Source organism: Lycium ferocissimum, unplaced genomic scaffold (assembly GCF_029784015.1).
Source record: "Lycium ferocissimum isolate CSIRO_LF1 unplaced genomic scaffold, AGI_CSIRO_Lferr_CH_V1 ctg4887, whole genome shotgun sequence".
Lineage (NCBI taxonomy): Eukaryota > Viridiplantae > Streptophyta > Magnoliopsida > Solanales > Solanaceae > Lycium > Lycium ferocissimum.
The window spans coordinates 22,968-44,655 of NW_026725802.1; the positions used below are offsets into that span (position 1 = coordinate 22,968).

Below are 21,688 nucleotides of genomic sequence, written 5' to 3' on the forward strand. Positions count from 1 at the left end.
CCATAGATTTAATATTATTGTTCCCTAAAATTGAACACTCTTTTTTTCTCTTTATACTTGGAAATCTTTCAGGCTCTTGGGACTGGTGTGTCCACCAAAAGGTGGGAAGTTATAGTGGAGCATGCTCGGACGTGTGTACTTAACAGGAATTTGTACTTGTACCACCCATCTGGATCTATATAATCAAATGGAGTGGTTTTTAACATCGTTGGACAAGTGGTGGGACTTGTGTCGATTGTCGATGTTCTACGATGAGTCAAGTTCGAAACTCAAAAGGCATGTATCTTGCCTTTGAAATTCTCTCTAACCGTGAATTTCTCATTCAGCTTCTTTTTCTTAGAGATTTTCCTTGTTGTCCAAACTTAGCTTATTGTATCAGCATTGTTTTGCAGTTGTCTTTTCTTCTATAAGATAATTTGGTTTACACCAATTAATCTGCATTGTTGTTTTCAGTATGATGCTCGTGATTTGATTATTGGTGCATTCAGACACTGGGAAAGAGTAGTCTCCTTTGAGGATGAGTCCTCTCTCATGGATTATGCTTTGCCATTTTCCACGAGCTCAGCCATGGTGTGCAATTCTGATAGCAGCAATGACGTTTTGACATCCCAAAAGGTTAGTAATCAGAAATTGAGTGCATTAACTCCTGATAACCTGCCATCCATCTCTTTAATAAACAGCTTGGATGATTATATCTTGCAAGATATAGACAACATGGATGTTAGCTTTGACCAACCATTTGAGTACTTTTCCTAGCCACGATTCCAATACTGATTCTTTAAAACTCCAAATTTCTGTGAGGATGAGCATTTGACTTTCTTTGCAACCGACTATTCCTTTTTCGGTCCAAGATTTGCAGTGTCGCCTGATTTACACAGTATCATTAACAGTTTTCTTGCTCAAAGGAGATGGAAAATGGTATTTAGTGTGTTCAGGTGGTTTTCAGTTATGTGGATTGTAAACAGGAAGACCGTTGTTTCCCACAATGACAAGTGTGAGTTGTACTGAGGCAACATCATCACTCGAAAATTTCTGCCCGATGCATAATCGTGTGCAGTAGCTGAATAAGAGTAGACTTTCTTGTTAATATGTGTAGGATTTCAACTTCCTTTTGCTTTATTCATGCTTTTCCAGGTGAAAGAATCATTACTTCCTTTCTTTTCCAAGAAAAATATCATTGTCGCAATTCAAAGTTTTCCAAGCTGCCTTTGTCACGACCCGAACTACGGGCCATGACGGGTATCCGGGGCTAACCACCGAACACCACTCATGCTGTTACTTTCCTGCTCTCATTCATACTATATGCTCATAATTATATAAAACTATCATCATTTGAAACATTTTCACTTATATAAACGTAAGCCCTCCGGCTATCAAAATAATAGATATATATATATATATATATACATGAATATACATGAAGACCGTGGGACCATGCTACCCACACTGCGTATCTACGAGCCTCTACTAGAGTACTAGACATATGGTCAGGACAGGACCCCGCCATGCCCAATCATGACTATACACACATATGTACCAAAAGAATAATCAATGGCACCTCCGGAAAATGGAGTGCTCTCCTAATCACCGCTAGCTCCTATGAGTCTGGATCACCTCCCTGTCTACCTGTGGGCATGAACACAGCGTCCGAAGAAAAGGACGTCAGTATGAATATTGTACTGAGTATGTAAGGCATAAACAATAATAAGATATCAATGAAATAAAGAGGCATCAATAAGGAGCAATCTGTAACTGATTGAATCATAAGGGAAGTAATGCATGCTGGCATACTTTCATACTCATCATCATATCATATATGCATAAATGTATAAACTGCCCGAACATGTAGGTGCGATGTGATAATCAATAACATTAGCAATAGCATCAGCCTGCGTCCAGGCCTCCCGCGTCTGGGGTATCATCTCATGCCACCCACTAGTGGTGTCTGCCCATGCCATTTGGCCATGGTGTATAGCTGCCCGCCTTGGCGGTGACTGCCCGGCCAACTAGGCACGATGTAATCTCATCATGTGCTCATCATACTGGCTTATAACAATATGCTCATCATAATATGCTTATCACGACATACTTATAGCACTACATGCATGGAGACTCATAGATAATCATACTTTATCGGGGGACGTAAGGTCGTGGACCCCCGATGTCATTATGAGCATTCATAAGTATCCTGCCTCACCTTGAAGGAACAAGCATAAGGTGAGTGTATGTAATGATCAACATCAATGAACTATGGATAGCTTCATTAGCTTAATAGGAGCATCATATCATAGACTATAGCATCTCTAGACTTAGCTTGTCATTATCGTTATCATATTCATCTCATATCTCTATCTCGCATGGCTATTCATGAACAAGGACTCATAGCTTTCTAAGGGATGGAACATTCATAAGAAAGAGGAAATTCATGACATAGGACTCATGCCTTAGAAAGAAAGGACTAGCCTCACATACCTTTATCGTTTAACTATTCTATCGCTTGCTCGTTCTCCTTTAATGCACTCGTTTATACCTTCAAGATAATTCGTATCGACATTAGCTATATCATCGTGAAAACATACTTACTAAAGCTATAGAAATTTAGGCAACATTTCCTTTGTTTATACTACTTTCCTCCATATTCCATATCAACTCACAACATTCATAACAACCATCACAATATCACTAACAACAATTGTCATCCATTCACATGATTCGCATTTCATAACTTTACTTCAATTCTTCATAATTATGGCCAAAGTTCACTATCGCATTCTTTTGTATACAATGCTTATTTCATGTTCTAAATATCATTTATAACGTATTTATATCATCAACATAACCATTTCCATGATTCAACTCAACTACTATTCAATAATGACACTATCCTCACATTTGTAACCCATTTTCTATACTCTTTCACAATCCATGTGTTTCAACTTATTAATACCTCAAATAACATGAATAGGTCATGAAACTTACCTTAGATAATGGAGGAATAAGCTTTGGATGACAATTCACCTTTTCCACCAAAACCCTATTTCATCTCTCTTGGGTTTTCTTGATATGTATGACTTTTAATGGGTTTCCTTCACTTGATTCACTTGCTTTCTTGTTGTTGATCTTTGATTTCTATTGATTTCTCATGGATGAAGTGGTTGGAACTCTCTAGAGTCTTGAAGTGTGGGGGTGAAGTATGAAATGAAATGAAAATGAGAAAGGGTCCCTTATATAAAATGAGCTCAGCCCCGACCATGATATACAGACCAACGTACGGTCCGTATGTTTTCTACGGGCCGTATGTCTGGCCGTAGATCTGGTCCAGTGAATCATGGTATTCTGGGCTGAATCTACGTTTGGACATACGGTCCATACATTTTATACGGCCAGTATGTCTAGCCGTATGTTTGCCCAGTTTTCCGAGAGTTGTTTCGTCGACTCGTTTGATCTCTGACCCTTATGGAACCTTCTTAACACTTGTTCATCACTTCAATACCATTCTAAGGGACATTATAACTCTTCCTCAAAGGGTCATTAAGACATCATTAACTTAATACTCGAAGTTCTTATCCGTTACACTCGACTTGCGACTCACTTCCCTTAACAACTTTTTTTCCTTAACTCGAATGTCTTTGGAAATCTTAATTAGGATCATCAAATACTATTTCTTACTTGTCCAACCCTCGTATACATCATACCCCTCGCTCGTCTATTCACTGTATGCTAACGGGAAATTTCCGAGGTGTAACAGCCTTGCTTCCTCCTTTGAAGGAAAAGATTTTATAGTGGATCTTGTTTTATCAAAGAACAACCATTTTTTACTAAATATAGTTGTCTGCTCATTAAATTCAAAAGCTAAGATACCCATAGTAGAGAACGTACCTCTTCTTCTATTTTGTATTAAAAAACTTGTTAAAAGTGGTATAAAATATTTACATAATCAAGTTCTTTAAATGTTAACTGAACTTAAAAAGGGGAATGAAATGTTAAAATACTGGATAACAAGTTGAAGCGTAATATTAAAACTTTTATACTTCTAATTTTGTAATAATATTTGGCTAAATAAATTTACAGGCCTTGAATTTGCCAGCCAACGCCCACTACAACTACAATGTGTTCTAATTGAGCACCTGAAAAAATAATAAAGTGTTTCTATTAGAAATTTCGGTTCCAATTTCAGAAAAACTATTGCGCTTGTTCTTTTTATTTTTTTTAAGCAAACCACCAAATTTTGGTGGGACTTTATTGAATAAAAATAATCTAGAAAAACAGGAAAAGAGAAAAAATGGAGAAAACAGCACTTGGACAGGCCCAAGTTGCTAGAAAAGAATCAAAGCAAAATATGCAAACCCAAGATTGATAGAATATGCGTAAAAACAAGTAGCCTTGGTTTGATATCATTCAAGAACACCTGAAAACTCTCACCAGGTGTCATGGAATCAAAGCCTACTAAATTTGCTTCAGGCAGAAAGAAATTGTTGCATCTTATCAATCTCACTTTTTAGAAATCTGTATCCAGTTCAGCTAAATCATAGGAACATTACACAGATTTAACCATATATTGTCATCTCTAGTTCCTTCCTAACAGAATGAACATCATGGATGTTAATACCACACATTAGGAAGAATCTAATGACAACTTTATGCACTTAAGATCTTGTAACTCTTTCTGGCACAATAGCTGAACTATCTTCATTGAAACTGCATTAGTTCATTGTTATTACTGTTGTACTGCTTCTTCTGCTTCTATAATCAATGTTGTTGCACCTGTTCATCTAATTGAGCCCTTCTTTGTATGGTTCTTGATCTGATGTATGGAGTGAAACTCTTCTCAGAGTTCAGAATCGGCTTTCCTTCCATAGGTATCTCCTGAAACTCAGTGAAATGAAATCCTGAACCTGCGAAATCAAAAACTAAGTAAAATAATCTGCCATGTTTTCTCCTTTCCTTAGCACATGCAGTACTTGGACTTGATGATATCTCCTCAACTTTGTGATAGCATTCACTTCTATAGCAATACTCCATGGTACTTCCCAATCACCTTCCAAGATATTCTTCAATGTAAGTGAATGTGTTCCTATCATCACTGGCAGCAGACAATTCAATACACATAATTCTAGTTCTTCCTTTACTGCTACTGCTTCAGCTATAAGACTTGTTCCCTCAGGTAGTCTCCTTCCTTTAGCATAGACTAAATCTCATGTATCATTCCTAATGCAAAATGCCATTGCACTAGGGCCTGGATTCCCTCTGGGGGTTCCATCAGTGTTGCATTTATGACAACCTATTGGAGGCCTGTTCCAATAAACCAGCCAGCACTCTATATGTGGCTTGTAATCTTCTAGCTTTTGCACAAGATATGGTCAAGATACAGGCATGCATTCAAGTTAAGGATATTTTGATCTCACCAATATTTGCAAGATATTGTTAGTATCATAGATGACTCTTTAATAAGAGTATGCACTCCCATGTACAGTTGTGTTCCTTCTCTTCCAGATATGCCACAATACCATAGCAGGAACTGCATGGAATATGTATTTCATTTTAGCATTACCATCTACTTTCCACCTTTTCCTGATAACTTGCTTGACCTGCACAAATGGTCCCTTCATGTCTGCTGCATCTGAGAAGTATTTCCACACCTTTGCAGCAAACTCACATGTGACAAACATATCATCCATTGTTTCTTGTTGAGGTACTGAACAACATCCACATCTTGACACTATAGAGAAACCAATCCTATTTAGCACTTCATCAATGGGGATTTTTGCCTTCCATAACCTCTACAAGAAGAAGGATATTTTAAAGGCAATTTATTCAACCACATCTTCTCATAATGTACAGCATGATCGCCCCTTTCTATCTCAACAGATTCCATGCACTACTGATAGTAAATTTGCTAGTACTTGTCAACATCCACCATGGCTTATCACATTAATCAGATCTCTCAAAATTGGCCAGTAGTTTCACTTTGATTTCACTTATAATGTACTCAGGAAGTAATTGTTGAATTTTATTAAAATTCCATCGTTGTTCATTCATCACCTCATTAATATCTTCCACTAAATTATCAACCTGAATTCCTTCATATGTATGTAAATGTAGTGGACCAATTTTTTACCACATCGCGTACCACAAGTTAGTAGTACCACCTCTAGGTTCCCACCACATTGCATTCTCTACAAACTTCAATGTTCAAGCATTCTTTTCCATAACTGGGAACCTCCTCTCCATGTCACCAAAGTAGGAATTTATTTCTTACATTACTTGTTCCACATGAAGTTAATCCATAATGAGCTTCCAGTTCTGAACTTCCACCATAGTTTAGCAGACATAGCTTTGGACACCTCAAATATGGACCCCCTCCCCCTCCCCCCCCCCCACACACACACACCCTTGCTCTTTTGGTAAACAAATGTTTTTCCATGAAGACCAATGTTTGCTTCTTCCCTCCTCCTTGTTGTTCCAGAGAAATGTTGCAAATATCTTGTGCAACTCATTAAGTACACATTTGGGTAGAACAACTGCAGATAGTATGTGAATAGGAACACTTTGTAATCACTGGATATTTGAACAACCTTGCCTCCATATGACAATAATTTCCCCTTCCAGGCCTGCAACTCGTCCTTTACCTTTTTAAGCAGTCCACTGTAATGATTCATTCTCTTCTTTGTGTGAGTGATAGGACATCCTAAGTATGTAAATGGGAATTCACCCCTACACATACCTGTATGTTGCTCTACCTGTTGTGCCAGTGCATTTGATGCATAGAATGCACTCTTGTCCTTGTTCACTCTCTAGCTTAATTGAATCTCATATTGTTGTAGAGTGTCACAACCCAAATAGGAGGTCCATGACAGACACCCAGGCCTTACTTGCTGAGCGCCACTAACCATACGTCTATAACATAATCGTAAATAAAGGTGGGCCACGAGGGCTATCACTCGCCAACCTGCTAACTCATGTAATAAGTGAATCAGAAAGAAGCAAGGCCAAAAGGATATATGTACATAAACATGTTGGACATAACAATACGAGCCGACAAGACTATCATGGTGCCTGTACAATAAAATACAGGCCGAGAAGGCCATATAACGTCGGATTGTATCATAACTATCTACAAGCCTCTACCAAAGTATGCAATATCATAAGATCGGGACAAGGCCCCGCCATACCCATATGGACATCAAAAATATGATACCAAGACTCGGTAACAATTAAAAGACAGGTGGAGTGCTCCAATATCAATGCTGCCTAATGATGCGGACCGTCACCCTATCTACCTGAACCTGCGGGCATGAAACGCAGCGTTCTCGAGGAAAAACGGGCGTCAATACGAATAAAGTACTGAGTATGTAAGGCGTGAAAATAACATGAAAGAGACATAAGTGCAACACGAGACAAGAAGGAGTCAATATGTACATCTGAATGCCTCTGAGGGCCATGATATGCATAAGTATCATACATGTGCATATATAACGCCTGGTCATACATAAATATATGCGTATATAATGCCATCAAGCCTCTCTGGGCATCCCATCGTATCATATCGGCCTCTATGGCAATAATCATCATCATATAACTAGCTGATCAGGTGGTAGTGCGTATATAACGTCGTAACCTTCCCCATAACCCATATAGATATCATATAAATGTACTCGCATATAACGCCTGTGTGGTCATAGTATATACATATATATTTATATATAATGCATGAGTATGACAAGAGTACATTTGAATCTATCGGAGTGACGTAAGGTCGTTGTACCTCCGGCTAACATTATGGAACTAACATTTGCAACATAACTTACCTCTAAGGACCAATAAACATAAGACAAGATCAGTATCATCATAAAGAGGTCAAGAGACATAAGCTTCTAGCATATCTAAGAATAGAGTCGTTACGAATATCGTTCGTTTACGTTTTGATTCATTCTAATCATGCCAAAAGAAGGAAGAATAGCCTTAAAATACCTGGATAATCTCTTTCTCAATCCACAACCAAGCTTACCATAATCCTCTTGCATAAAAAACAAGTGAAATGCTATCGTTGTCAACATATAAGGTAATGACTATCATATTTTTCTAATCTTATAACCTACAGAAAAATTGTCATGACCCAAACCGATGAGTCGTGACGAGTGTCTGACCTCTAGTGACCAAACACCTCTAAACACGTATCTGAGCCATACTGAACAGCAAGGGCCCCTAAATGGCATAAACTGATCTCATAAAAGGGAAACATCAAACTCTGTACAACTCGTATATACACATACATACTGAAGGACAGTGCAAGCCAGCTAGGCTGCTACATATACTGTACACAAAAGAATAGGATCCGACAAGGCTACATCATCTGACTAATACATACAACTGTCTACAGACCTCCTCACCGGAATGAAAGCCGTAGAAAGGACGGGACGAGGGCCCGTCATACCCATATGTACGTACGTACAAAAAGAAGCATACTAAAATAAACGCCCAACTCGGATCAATGGAGTGCATTGACCTTCCGGATAGAAGTCTGCGTGGACCACCGTCGGTCTCCGAACTGCAGGCATGAACGCAGCCCCCCGAGCAACGGGGAGTCAGTACGAATAATGTACTGAGTATGAAAGGCATAAGAACAATCATGTGCATATAAGAATCATGAATAAAAATTTGAACTCATAAGCTGGAGTGACTGTCTGCATGTATTTGTATGAACTAGTATCTGGATGTATCTGCATAAACCTGTGTAATTGACTATGCCTCTGTGGGCACACAATATGCATGCTCTCAATGATAATCATGCTCATATATATAAATATAGGTCATAGTGCTGAGGAACGTTCAGCCCGATCCATATCCCATATAATAGTAATGCCAAGGAACGTACGGCTCGATCCATATATCATATAATAATAATAATGTCGAGGAACGTACGGCCCGATCCATATACATATAACGCCTACCCATTTTCCATAAGTGGTAATTCGTATATAACGCCTACCCATTTTTCATACCCCGTATACATATAATACTTGCGTATATAACGCCTTCTGGTCATGGGTCAATATATATATATATATATATATGAATGAATGTAATGCATCAATAGCTATATACATAAAGCTAGACCCATGAACAGAAGGAGTAATCATAAACAGGGTACGTGAACATCAAAGACTGAGGTACTCCCTAGGCTTTTAAGAGTGGAGTAATATGGAAGCTCGCTTACTCGTTTGTTGGTTCATATCGTAAGATCATGCCAAAAGAAGGAAAGAATAGCCTTACATACCTTGACGTATATCAAATCGCCTAACTTCTACCTCTTGAACTTGTAAATCTACAATTAAGATAACGTAAGCCTTAATTAGACTATTTTGTCACGACCCAACCCCGTAGGCCGTGACTAGTGCCCGAGCTGGGCACCCAAACACATTCATTAATCCGAATCACATACATATGGCTTATATGCACACAAATATCAGACGCTGTCTCAAATTATCTCAAACTGTCTCAAACACAAACATATGCATATCACAGAAGCCGCGAGGCTATCAAATGGCGCAACGGCCCAAAATATATACAGATGCAATCCGACAAGGCTGCCACGGTGAATGGGATCGCCCAGATCATGTAACATACGAACACACCTGTACAGAATAGGCACACAACCCACATGTACGTCTACAGACCTCTAAATAGAACAACAGAATCATATGACGGGACAGGGCCCCACCGTACCCCTGAACAAACAAATACATATGCAACGAACGAATAAATACCAAAATGTAGGCTCCGGAATGGAGCACTCAAACGAGCGAAAAGGGTGTCCTGGGCGGCGGATCACCGAACCGTGCGTACGCACTCGCGGGCATGAAACGCGACCCCCGAAGAAAGGGGTCGGTACGGAATATGTGCGAGTATGCAAAGCGAAATACGAAGAACGATTTAATCATAATCGAAACAGAAGTACAAACCATAAGTGCAATATTCAAAATGCCAAAACGTTTACTTTTAAAATACAAATCATGCAGAGGGCTCGAAGAATATGGTCGCCCGCCCGTCATTGGCGCCATAACACAGCATAACACCAGAAAGTTTCAAATCTCCGTAACCCGACATATCTCCATAACACATCATAACGCCATAATCACAGCATAACACCAAAGCATATAGGGTTCCCGGCCCTCTAGCGAGGAACTCGGCGAACTATAACACAGCATAACACCGGAATATAACATAGTGCGCACGATAACGTAACCGGCCCGGGACTCGGCGAAAGATACAACATAATGCACGAACAGAGTCGTGAGTAACCATATGCATAAAAATCATTATTACAGACTCAACAGATAAGTAGACTAACCATACATCGGGGGTTATGGTGATAGTTATACTACATTCTTTCTGTTATATCCCGCATTTTCGTACATTGGGACAATCCGGATTGACTATGATAGGTTAGAGGCAAAACCATTCCGGGATACAATGTCGAGACTTTTGACCTTCGATTTTGTTTTGAGATATAATTTGTTCATAAATTTGTTGCCATGGAACATTAGGAAAATTTGGGACCAAAATTGTAGTATTGGAAAGTTGAAAATCATGCAAAAATTGGCCCTTGGCCGTGTGGCTTGTTGGATGGTCCCACACATTTTGTGGACAATTTTAATTGCTCCAACACATGTGTGTGGGCCATAGACACTTGCGTGATTTATGTGGGAGCTTAAAAGATGACTTCTAAGTCATCTATCTTCATTCTATACTTAGAAAAAAAAAAGCAAGAAGTTGAAGAACAACCAAGAGGCTCTCGGCCAACCCTTGGAAAATTGAAGTTCAATTCTAGCCATCCTAAAATTATTTCTTTGATACAAAGCCACTAATTTGAGGCCCCTAAGTAACGTGAAAGTGTTATTCGGGTCATCAAACCATCTGTTTTGTAGATCGCAAACCCTAGCCTAGTTGTGAAGTTGAAGAAGAAAGGTAAGATTTAATCATGTTTTATGTGTTATGAATGGTGTATGCATGTTGTAGTATGTTGAAATGGATGAAAATCATGAACTATGGCATGTTGGAGTTGAGGCCGCGTGTGTGAGGTATGGCCGTGTAAGTGTGTGTGTTGTGTTGAAGTGAGGAATCAATTTTATGTAGCATGTTTAGTTGTGTAGTGTGAAGAAATGAATGAGAATCATCAATATATGTATATGTGTAGTGTTGGCCGAATATGGGTCATGTTGTGTGGCAAAGAATGAATTAACATTGCTTAGTGTTGTAGTTGTTGTCGTTATGAATTCTATGTTGACGATAAGAGTTTATGACTCTAGTTGATGTTGTGATAGTTGCGGACTGATTTGGAGAATTATGTGCATTTAATGCAATTTGTATGTTTATGAGAATGACATTGTTAGAGTGTGGATTATTGGTGCAAATTATGATTTGGAAGTTAGAAATGTATTATGGATGTGGTCCTCGGGTTTGGGCAATTTCGGGTAAATTGGAGAGGTATTTGGAAAGGTTGAAATATTGTGTGAATTGTTTACAATGTTCTTGAATGTTGTTGGTATGAGTTCGGACTAGTATTTGAATGTATAAGTGTTGACGTTGGCTTGAAGGTAAGCCGTTGAGTTGAATATAATGAATGTTGTTGGATTATGTAGAAAGGGTATTTAATGCTAGAATGTGTTTTAAATTGATTATTGATGTTGCTAGGTTGGTTGTTGGTGTTGCTGTTGTTTATTTGGCCGAGTTAAATTCTCGGGGTTGGTCTATTTACAGGGGAAGTGCTGCCCAAATTTCCGTAGAATTATGTGTTAGTTTGGAAATGAACTCTTAAATACTTATAGTTGACGTTGGCATTTATTGATATTATGTAGACCTCGGGGAGTCCGAGACATAGGTTGGAGTTTGGATTAGCTTGGAGAGCAGACGAGGTATGTAAAGCTCAACCCTTCCTTCTTTTGGCATGCCTTAGTCGTAAATAGGCTATGATACGAGCCTCGAAACTCTACTCTCGCGATCCGACCATGTCTGTGATTATTATTTGTTTCTTGGTCTTCGTATGCATGATATGATGAAATATTGGCCCTATGTCTTTTGTATGACTAAGTTTCAAAAGTTGCATAAAAGTTTGGTTTTTATAAGAGTTTTGTTCCTAAATAATTCCGAAAACTACGAAAGTCCGTAACTTTCACAGACAGAACCGGATCGCTTCGATATGCTCAAAAATGATTTCATGACGTATGATGACTATTTTTTCCATAGGCGGGCCCGACTTGGGTCGACACCCGTCCGTGGGTCCCGCGACTTCCCTTTATGTACTTCCGACGACTTTTGAAAGAATATGATATGATTATGATCCCGATTTCAAGTACGATCAGTTTACTTACCTTTTGAGATTATGATAATGATCTTATGTATATGATTTTGATGAATAGCTGTGGTTTCTGAAGTTTGGGTTAATATGTTCCCGAGTGGTATTCGAAAGAAAATTCGATTTGACTACTGTTTTTGGCTCATAAGTGAGGGTTCGTTTCGATTAACCTATTAAGTCTTTGAAAATGTTTTAAACGTATTTGGTTACTTATGATTTCGCTTGTGCATTCCCGTTATTACTTCTTTTACCGAGTCCCGGCCGGTTGTGATATCGTGCGCACTATGTGATGTTGACCGCTGGGTACCTGACCGCGGTATGTGTATATGTGATATTGCCGCTGGGTTCTTGGCCGCGGTGTGTGTATATGTGATATTGCCGCTGGGTTCTTGGCCGCGGTATGTGTATATGTGACATTGGCCGCTGGGTACTTGACCGCGGTATGTGTATATGTGATTTTGACAGTCTGGATTATGATCAGTCGGTTAATGTCAGCTCATATGATATGTTTGATTTTCCGTATATATGAGGCCGTAAATGTTTTTTTTCAAAAGAAAGCGAAGCATTTTGGCATTCGATTATCTGTTTGTCTTACGGACCCTTTATGTATGATTTGGATGTCGATGTAAGTACTTTGGTATTCGGATTATTATGCTCGCGTTCGGCACACTTTTACTTCGGTTATGACTTCGTTTCCGTACTTCTGCTTTGCATACTCGGTACATATTCCACCGACCCCCTTTCTTCGGGGTCGCTTTTCATGCCCGTACGGACGTACGATTCGGTGACCCGCCGATCAGGACACCCATTCGTCGTTGAAGCGCCACCTTTATTCCGGAGCCTACATCTTGGTATATATTCTCCCGTTGTATATGTATTTGTGTATTCAGGGGTACGGCGGGGCCCTGTCCCGTCATATGATTCTGTCGTTCTATTTAGAGGTCTGTAGACATAGATGTGGGTTATGTACAGTTTTGTTCGGACGCGTTATGTGAGCTGTGTTTGGGCGGCCCATCCGCCGTGGCAGCCTTATCGGCTACGTGTATGTATGCTTGATACGTTATGTATATTATGACAGCCTTGACGGCTTCTGTGCAGAATATATGTTTGTATGCGTCAGTTTGGAGCCACGTTTGATGTTTATAAATGTATGAGTCGTCTGTATGCCAAATTTGGTTAATGAGCGCGTATGGGTGCCCAGCTCGGGCACTAGTCACGGCCTACGGGGTTGAGTCGTGACACTTTCAAAAGTCATCAGAACTATACAAAGGGAAGTTGTGGGGCCCACGGGCGAGTATCAACTCAACCCGAGCCCGTCTATGAAGATTAGAATCATGATACGCTACCGAACCCCTTACGAGCTTATTGGGGCGATCCGGTTCTGTCTACGAAAGTTACGGGCGTTCGTAGTTACAGAATCTGTCAAAAACGGAATTCTTTATGCAACACTTAGTTTTCAATCAAACAAAGGGTACAAGGACCATAATTTGCCTATATTAAGGCTACGAACATCAAAGAGTGAATAAGGATTCTATAAGTGCCGGATCTTACGAATAGAGTTACCCGAGGCTCGGATCTTAGCCTACTTACAACTAAGACATGCCCAAAAGAAAGGAAAGGTAGGCTTTACATACCTCGTCCGCTCTCAAAGCTAATCCAAACTCAAACCTCGGGCTCCCCAAGATCTACAAATACGTCATAATATGCCAAACATTAGCTATAGATACTTAGGCATTTAATTCCAAACTAGCACCTAATTCTACAGAAATTTGGGCAGCATTTTCCCTGTAAATAGACCAACCCCGAGAATTTAACTCGGCCAAATCAACAACAACAACACCAACAACCAAACTAGCAACATCCATAATCAATTCAAAACACATTCTAACATTAAATACTCTTTCTACATAATCCAACAACATTCATCATATTCAATTCAACGGCTTACATTCAAGCCAACATCAACGCTCATACATTCAAATACTAGTTCGAACCCATACCAACAACATTCAAGAACATTTTAAACAATTCATACAATGTTTCAAACATCCCAAACAACACCCCACTTCACCCGAAATCGCCCCAAACCCGAGAACACAACTATAACCCATTCCTCACTTCCAAATCATGATTTGCACCAACAATCCACACTCTAACAATGTCATTCTCATAAATATAAAAATTACGTTAAATGCACATTAACCTCCAAATCAGCCCATAACAATTACAACATCAACTTGAGTCATTAGAATCTCATTATCAACATAGAATTCACAACGACAACAACCCAAAACACTAAAGAGAATTAACTCATTCTTTGCTACACCTCACAAGCCATATTCGGCCAATACATCACACACATACATATTGATGATTCTCATCCATCTCTTCACTCTACACAATCAAAACATGCTAGCTAGAATTTAATTCATTACTTCTACACAACACAACACACACACACGGCCATACACCATGCACACGGCCTCAACTCCAACATGCCATATTTCATAAATTTCATCCATTTTTGCATACTACAACACACATAAACCTTCCATAACACATAAAAACATGATTAAACCTTACCTTTCTTCTTCAACTTCACAACTAGCTAGGGTTGCAAATGATGAAAACAAATGGTCTATTGGCCCAAACAACAACTCCACGTTAATGAGGGACCTCCAATTAGTGGGTTTGCTAGGAAGAAATAATTTTGTGATGGCTAAACTTGGTCTTCAATTTTTGGGATTCATGGCCGAATGGCCTTATGTTTCTCTCCAAGGTCTTGATTTTTTTTCTAAGTGTAGAAGATGATGAGTTGTGAAGACTTAGTCATCTTTTGCACCCTTATAAGAGTTATACAAGTGTCCATGGCCCACACATGGGTTGGACCAATTAACTTTGGCCACAAAATGTGTGGGACCATTTCCAAGGCCACACGGCCAAAGGGCCTAATTTTCATGATTTCCAACTTTCAATTATATCACTTTTGGTCTCAAATTTCCTAAATGTTCCATTCCAATAAGTTCATGAACAACTTATGTCTCAAAACAAAATCGAAGGTCAAAAGTCTCGACTTCGTATCCCAGAATGGTCTTGTCCCTAACTTATCATAGTTAATCTGGATTGTCCCAATGCACAAAATACGGGATATAACATCCTCCCCTCCTTTAGAACATTCGTCCTCGAATGTTAAACTAATCTTATGGGTTTTACAAACAGTTCGGGGGAGTTTCCTTCATAGCTATCACACACAATTTATTCATTGATCAACATAGTCAAGTAAGGAATTTAAATTACCTGTAGGCACGGGAAATAAGTGAGGATACTTCTTCTTCATCTCCTCCTCAGCTTCCCAGGTCATTTCTTCCCGGTTATTGTTCCGCCATAACACTTTAACGGAAGCCACATCTTTATTCCGCAACTTTCTTACCTGCCGATCCAATATGGCTATAGGCTGCTCTTCGTAGGATAGCCCCTCTGTGACCTGGATATCATCTACAGGAAATACTCTGGAAGGATCACCAATACATTTGCGGAGCATAGAAACATGGAATACCGGATGCACTGCTCCCAAATCAGCTGGCAGATCTAACTCATAGGCAACCTTGCCTATTTTGCGGATGATCTGATAAGGCCCAATATATCTTGGACTGAGCTTTCCCTTTTGCCGAATCTCATAACACCTTTCATAGGTGACACTTTCGTGAATACCCAATCTCCAACCTCGAAACTCTAAATGTCGATGGCGATTATCCGCATATGATTTACGTCGACTCTCCGGGCTCGCTAATAACCTCTCCCGAATGAGTTTCACTTTATCAACCGGCTAGCCGGATCATATCCGGGCCAATTAATTTAGTCTCGCCAACATCGAACCAGCCAATCGGTGACACCGCACTTCTCGCCATACAGGGCCTCATAAGGTGCCATCCGGATACCGGAGTGGTAGCCGTTATTATAAGCAAATTCAACAAGCGGCAAATGATTATCCCGCCTACCCCCGAAATCAATAACACAAGCCCGCAACATATCTTCCAAAGATTCGAATAGTGTGCTCGGCCCGTCCGTCGACCGAGGATGGAATCCGTACTAAGACTCACCGTGTCCCCAATCCTTCCCCGAAATGATCTCCGTAAATTAGTTGTAACCGGGCACCTCTATCGGAGATAATAGATATGGGAACTCCGTGAAGTCTCATAATCTCCTTAATATATAGCCTGGCATAATCCTCCACTGAGTACGTAGTCCGGATCGGAAGGAAATGGGCTGATTTTGTCAGCCTATCAACAATAACCCATATGGAGTCATACTTCCGTGGAGTGCGAGGTAAGCCTGTAATGAAGTCCATATTAATTATTTCCCACTTCCACGTCGGAATCTCCATCTCCTGTAATAATCCACCGGGCTTCTGATGCTCGATCTTAACCTGCTGGCAATTTGGGCACTGAGCAACGAACTCTGCTATGTCCTTTTTCATACCGTCCCACCGCAACAGGCACCTGAGCTCATGATACATCTTCGTCGACCCCGGATGAACGGAATAACGAGCATAATGTGCCTCGCCCATAACACCGTCGCCGCCCCCGCAACGTCGGCACACATAATCGCCCCTATGTAATAATACTCCATCGGATGTAATCTCGAACGAGGTCTTCTCCTTTTCAAGGGTTATGTCTCTGTACTGTGCCAGAATAGGGTCATCATATTGGTGTCGCTTTATTTCTTCTAGGATAGAGGATTCAGCAATTCCTCGAACAGAAACCCCAATATCTCCAGAATCAGCCAAGCGGACTCCAAGACTAGCCAACTGATGAATCTCACGAACTAATTCCTTCTTCTCGGATGGCACGTCCGCCAAGCTACCTACAGACTTTCGGCTAAATGCATCTGCTACGACATTAGCTTTTCCAGGATGATATAAAATATCGACATCGTAGTCCTTGACAACTCTAACCACCTCCTTCGCCGCAAATTCGGCTCTTTCGCTTAAAGATATATTGGAGGCTCTTGTGATCGTATAAATATCAACATGAACGCCGTAAAGATAGTGTCTCCATATCTTCAAAGCATGAATCACCGCGGCTAGCTCCAGATCGTGGGTAGGATAATTCCTTTCGTGCTTTCTGAGCTGCCGGGAAGCATAGGCTATAACTCTGCCGTGCTGCATTAATACACACCCCAATCCAACACCCGAAGCATCACAATAAATCACATAACCATCCGGTCCCTCAGGAAGGGTCAGAACTGGAGCCGTAGTCAACTTCTCTTTCAACAACTGGAAGTCGCGTTCACAAGCATCGTCCGACCGGAACTTGGCTCCCCTTCTCGAGTCGGCCTTGTTAAAGGCGCCGAAATCGAAGCAAACTTCTCTACGAATCTCTTGTAAAAACCGGCCAATCCCGCAAAACTACGCACCTCGCAGGTGTCGTAGGTCTAGGCCAATTCTTTACGGCCTCAATCTTCGGGTATCCACCGGATGCCATCGGCTCCAATAATATGCCCCAGAATGCCACCGAAGTCGGCCTTAATTCACATTTAGAAAATTTAGCATACAACTTTTGGTGCCGGAGTACGCCAAGTAGCGTCCTCAAATGATCTGCATGCTCTTCTTCTGACCGAGAATAGACCAGAATATCATCGATAAACACAATCACGAACATATCTAAGAACGGTCTGAATACCCGATTCATCAGGTCCATAAATACTGCTGGGGCATTAGTCAGCCCAAAAGACATCACTCTGAATTCATAATGCCCATATCGGGTCCTGAATGCTGTCTTAGGAATATCTGCCTCACGTACCCGCACCTGTGTCACGACCCGAACTACGGGCCGCGACGGGCATCCGGGGCTAACCACCGAATACCGCTCATGCTATTATCTATATGCTCTTATTCACAATGCTTGCCCAATTTCATAAAAATATCTCATCACTTAAAACATAATCACTTTTATAAACACAAGCTCTTCGGTTAACAAAAGATATTTATGCATATACGTACATATACATGAATATACGTGGAGACCTTGGGACCATACTTCCCACACACGCGTATCTACGAGCTCTACTAGAGTAATTAAACATATGGACGCGGACAGACCCCGTCATGCCCAAAATATGAATATACAAATATGTACCAAAAGAATAATCAATAGCACCTCCGGATGACGGAGTGCTCACAACCGCCCATCGGCTTCTAGGGATCAAAGACCGTCTCCCCGCCTACCCGGGCATGAACACGGCGTCCGAAGAAAGGACGTCGCACTAACATTGTACCGAGTATGTAAGGCAAGAGTGAAATAACATAATCGGGAGATCATAAATCATGAGACGAGGTATAACCCGTACACTCTTTTTACATAGGAACCGGTTTCATGTACATACATTATATATAAATACATCACATGCATTATCATAACATGCAAGCATCGTCACATCAATCATACATCATCACATCGTTACCCGCGTCCGGTAACCCTCCCATGCAGCCCACTGGTGGTGACATGTCCGCCCTTTTCTCGGCACGGTGGAATCATAGCAGCCCGCCGTAGCGGTGACATGTCCGGCCAATTAGGCACGGTGGAATTATAGCGGCCCGCCGTAGCGGTGACATGTCCACCAATTAGGCGCTATGGAATCATATTATCACACATACCATGCAATTCATATACTTGTCATCATTAACATTCATTTCATAGACATATCGTGGCTTATCACAATATTACCATAGTTTAGCATCCCTAGTTACATATACATATACATACATTAAGCTTAAGAGCGGCTATGTTTATGTCGGGGTGACATAAGGTCGTAAACCACCGGCCATGTTATGGAATAAGCATAAGCGTCATATCTCACCTTGGAGGGATTTACAATTTAAGGTGAGTACATATAAGAAGGAATGCCAATGGATCGTGATCATCATTATTGATTTCATAAGAACATCATATCTTGGTCTCTAGAGTCGTTACCGCATTCATAACATATTTCTTGTCCCGTCTCGTCATTCATGAACTTAGACTTTCATCTCTAGAAACGTAGGAGAGATTCATGAAGGAAGAGGAAAATCATGCATACGATTCATGCCTTAGAAGGAGGGCTTTTTAAATGCCTCACATACCTTTTGTCGTTTAATTACTTTGCAACTTGCTTTCCGCCATATTTCATATCCTCCAACATTCATAATAATCGCAATATTGTTTGTCATTCATTCATCTTATTTGCATTTCATACCTTCCCATAATCATGACTAAAAATTCATCGGTATTCTTTCGTATCCAATGCTCATTAGCTAATCATTTATATCACCAATAACGCACTTTTTAAGGCTAAAGAAAATTAAACATATTCCCTTCTTCGTTTCCTTTGTTTAAACTACTTTCCGCTCATATTTCATATCAACTCCCAAGATTCATAATAATCATCACAATATTGTTAACAACAATCGTCATTCATTCATCTTCATTTTGTACATTCGAATATTCCGAGTTAATGGCGGGAAGTTAAGGACAAGACTATGTTCTAAAATAATTCTAATGAACGAGTTGGTTATGAATATTTTTTTATGAATATTATTGGATGGAAATATGAAGAAAGGCTAGGGGCAAGAAGAGAAATTCGCAAAATGGGCCGTGGAAATAATGCGGAAGGTCAGGGACAAAATGGTAATATTGAGAAAAGTCGAGGGGCAAAATGGTCATTTCACGAGTAATCAAGAAATTCCTTGGAAAGGGCCATGTGGCCGAAAACACAAGGGGAAAGGAGACAAGGAAAGAACTTAGTCATCTTTTGGAAATTTGAAGAAAATTCAAGAAGAGAAAAGAAAAGAAAAGTCAAGAAAAAAGAAGAAAAATCTAGAGAGGGGGCATGTGCCCCTCACATGCATGCAATATATATAAACATATATATAAGAGGGGTGTTCATAATTCATGAAGGAGGAGAGAAAGAAAACAAAAAAAAAAAAGAGTGAGGGAGCTTCGGCCGAGGGCTGGCCGAACTGCCCTTGGGAGTTGATCATGGCAAGATTGTTTTCTTCATGTTTTCCCACTAATTGGAAGGTCCTCTACCATGTGAGGTAGTTGTTGGAAGAAGGAAACCATTTGTTTTGCAAGAACAAAGCTTGGCCGAAGAGCAAGAAAGGGGTGAAGAAGGTATGCCTTAATCTTCTCTATTATATGTCATGCATGGGTTATGAGTGTTGTAGCATGCAAAAATGAACAAAAATCATGGAAGTATAGAAGTTGGAGTATGGCCGTGTGTGTGCACATGTGTGGCCGTGTGGTGTGTGTTGTGTTAAAGTAAGAGATTAAGTGCATTCAACATGTTTATGTGTTGTTGTAATGAGTAGAAAATGAATGAAACTCGTGGAATGTTGTATGTTGTGGATATAGCCGAGTAGGGGCTGTTTGGTAAGTAAGAAATGAAACAATGTTAGTTAGTATTTTGATTGTCGTTGTTATGAATTCTAGAGCTTGAAATGAATGTTGATGATCCAAATTGAAGAAGTAAGGGTAGCGGACTGAATTGGAACGTCATGAGGTTTCAACAAAGTTTCTTGTATTAATAGAAATAATAACGTAAACGTATGGAATTGTTGATGAAGTATGTGAATTCGGAAGAAAGGATTAAGTTGTTATCATTCTTGTTGAAATTGGAAGGTGTTGGGTGAAATGGTATGTTGATTGAAATTGTTAGTATAATTGTTGGTAATGTTGTTAGTTTGGCCGGGTTGTATTCCCGGGATTGTTGTTGATTGAAATCGGCCAAGTTAAACTTGGTGGCATGGTATATTTACGGGGAAATGCTGCCAAAATTGCGGTAGCCAAGTTCATTTAAGAATCCAACTCAAAAGGCTTCTAATCAAGGTTTGGTAAACATGACCAAATTGTGGATTTTGGCGAGTTTGCAACGTGGATTTGGAGTAGCAGAAGGAGCGAAAAGAGGTATGTAAGACTTCATCTTTCTTCTTTGGCATGTCTTAGATGTAGTAGGCTGGAACACGGGCCTCGGGGATAATTCCTTTCCTAGAAAAACGAGATTGAAATTAGTTACTATTCATTCAATAGAATTGAACTAGAAATGGTGTGAAATGTTGAAAAAGCTTCCTAAGCACCTAGAACTCGCATAAATAGGACCCGACTAACCTAAAACCCTCACAAGCAATGCCATGACCTGTAACATATGTAAATTTGGCACGCCGCCTCATTTGACCCGAGGTGGGCCCGTTGCTTCCCGGATTTTCCTTATTGTTCCGCTTGACTTACTTTGAAGCTGAATCCAAAAGAAACCTTTGATCCTCATTCTGTTATCAGGCGACAAGTACTATACCTATCC

General features: G+C 40.2%; 1 protein-coding gene across 1 annotated transcript; it reads left to right on the forward strand.

Annotated features, from left to right (window-relative positions):
* Positions 1-251: 251 nt before the first annotated feature.
* On the forward strand, positions 252-1,201 carry LOC132044572 (uncharacterized). The gene is given in 2 exon segments (XM_059435067.1): positions 252-260; positions 367-1,201. Coding segments are annotated over 2 exon segments (651 nt in total). The 3' UTR covers positions 1,009-1,201.
* The last annotated feature ends 20,487 nt before the right edge of the window (positions 1,202-21,688 follow it).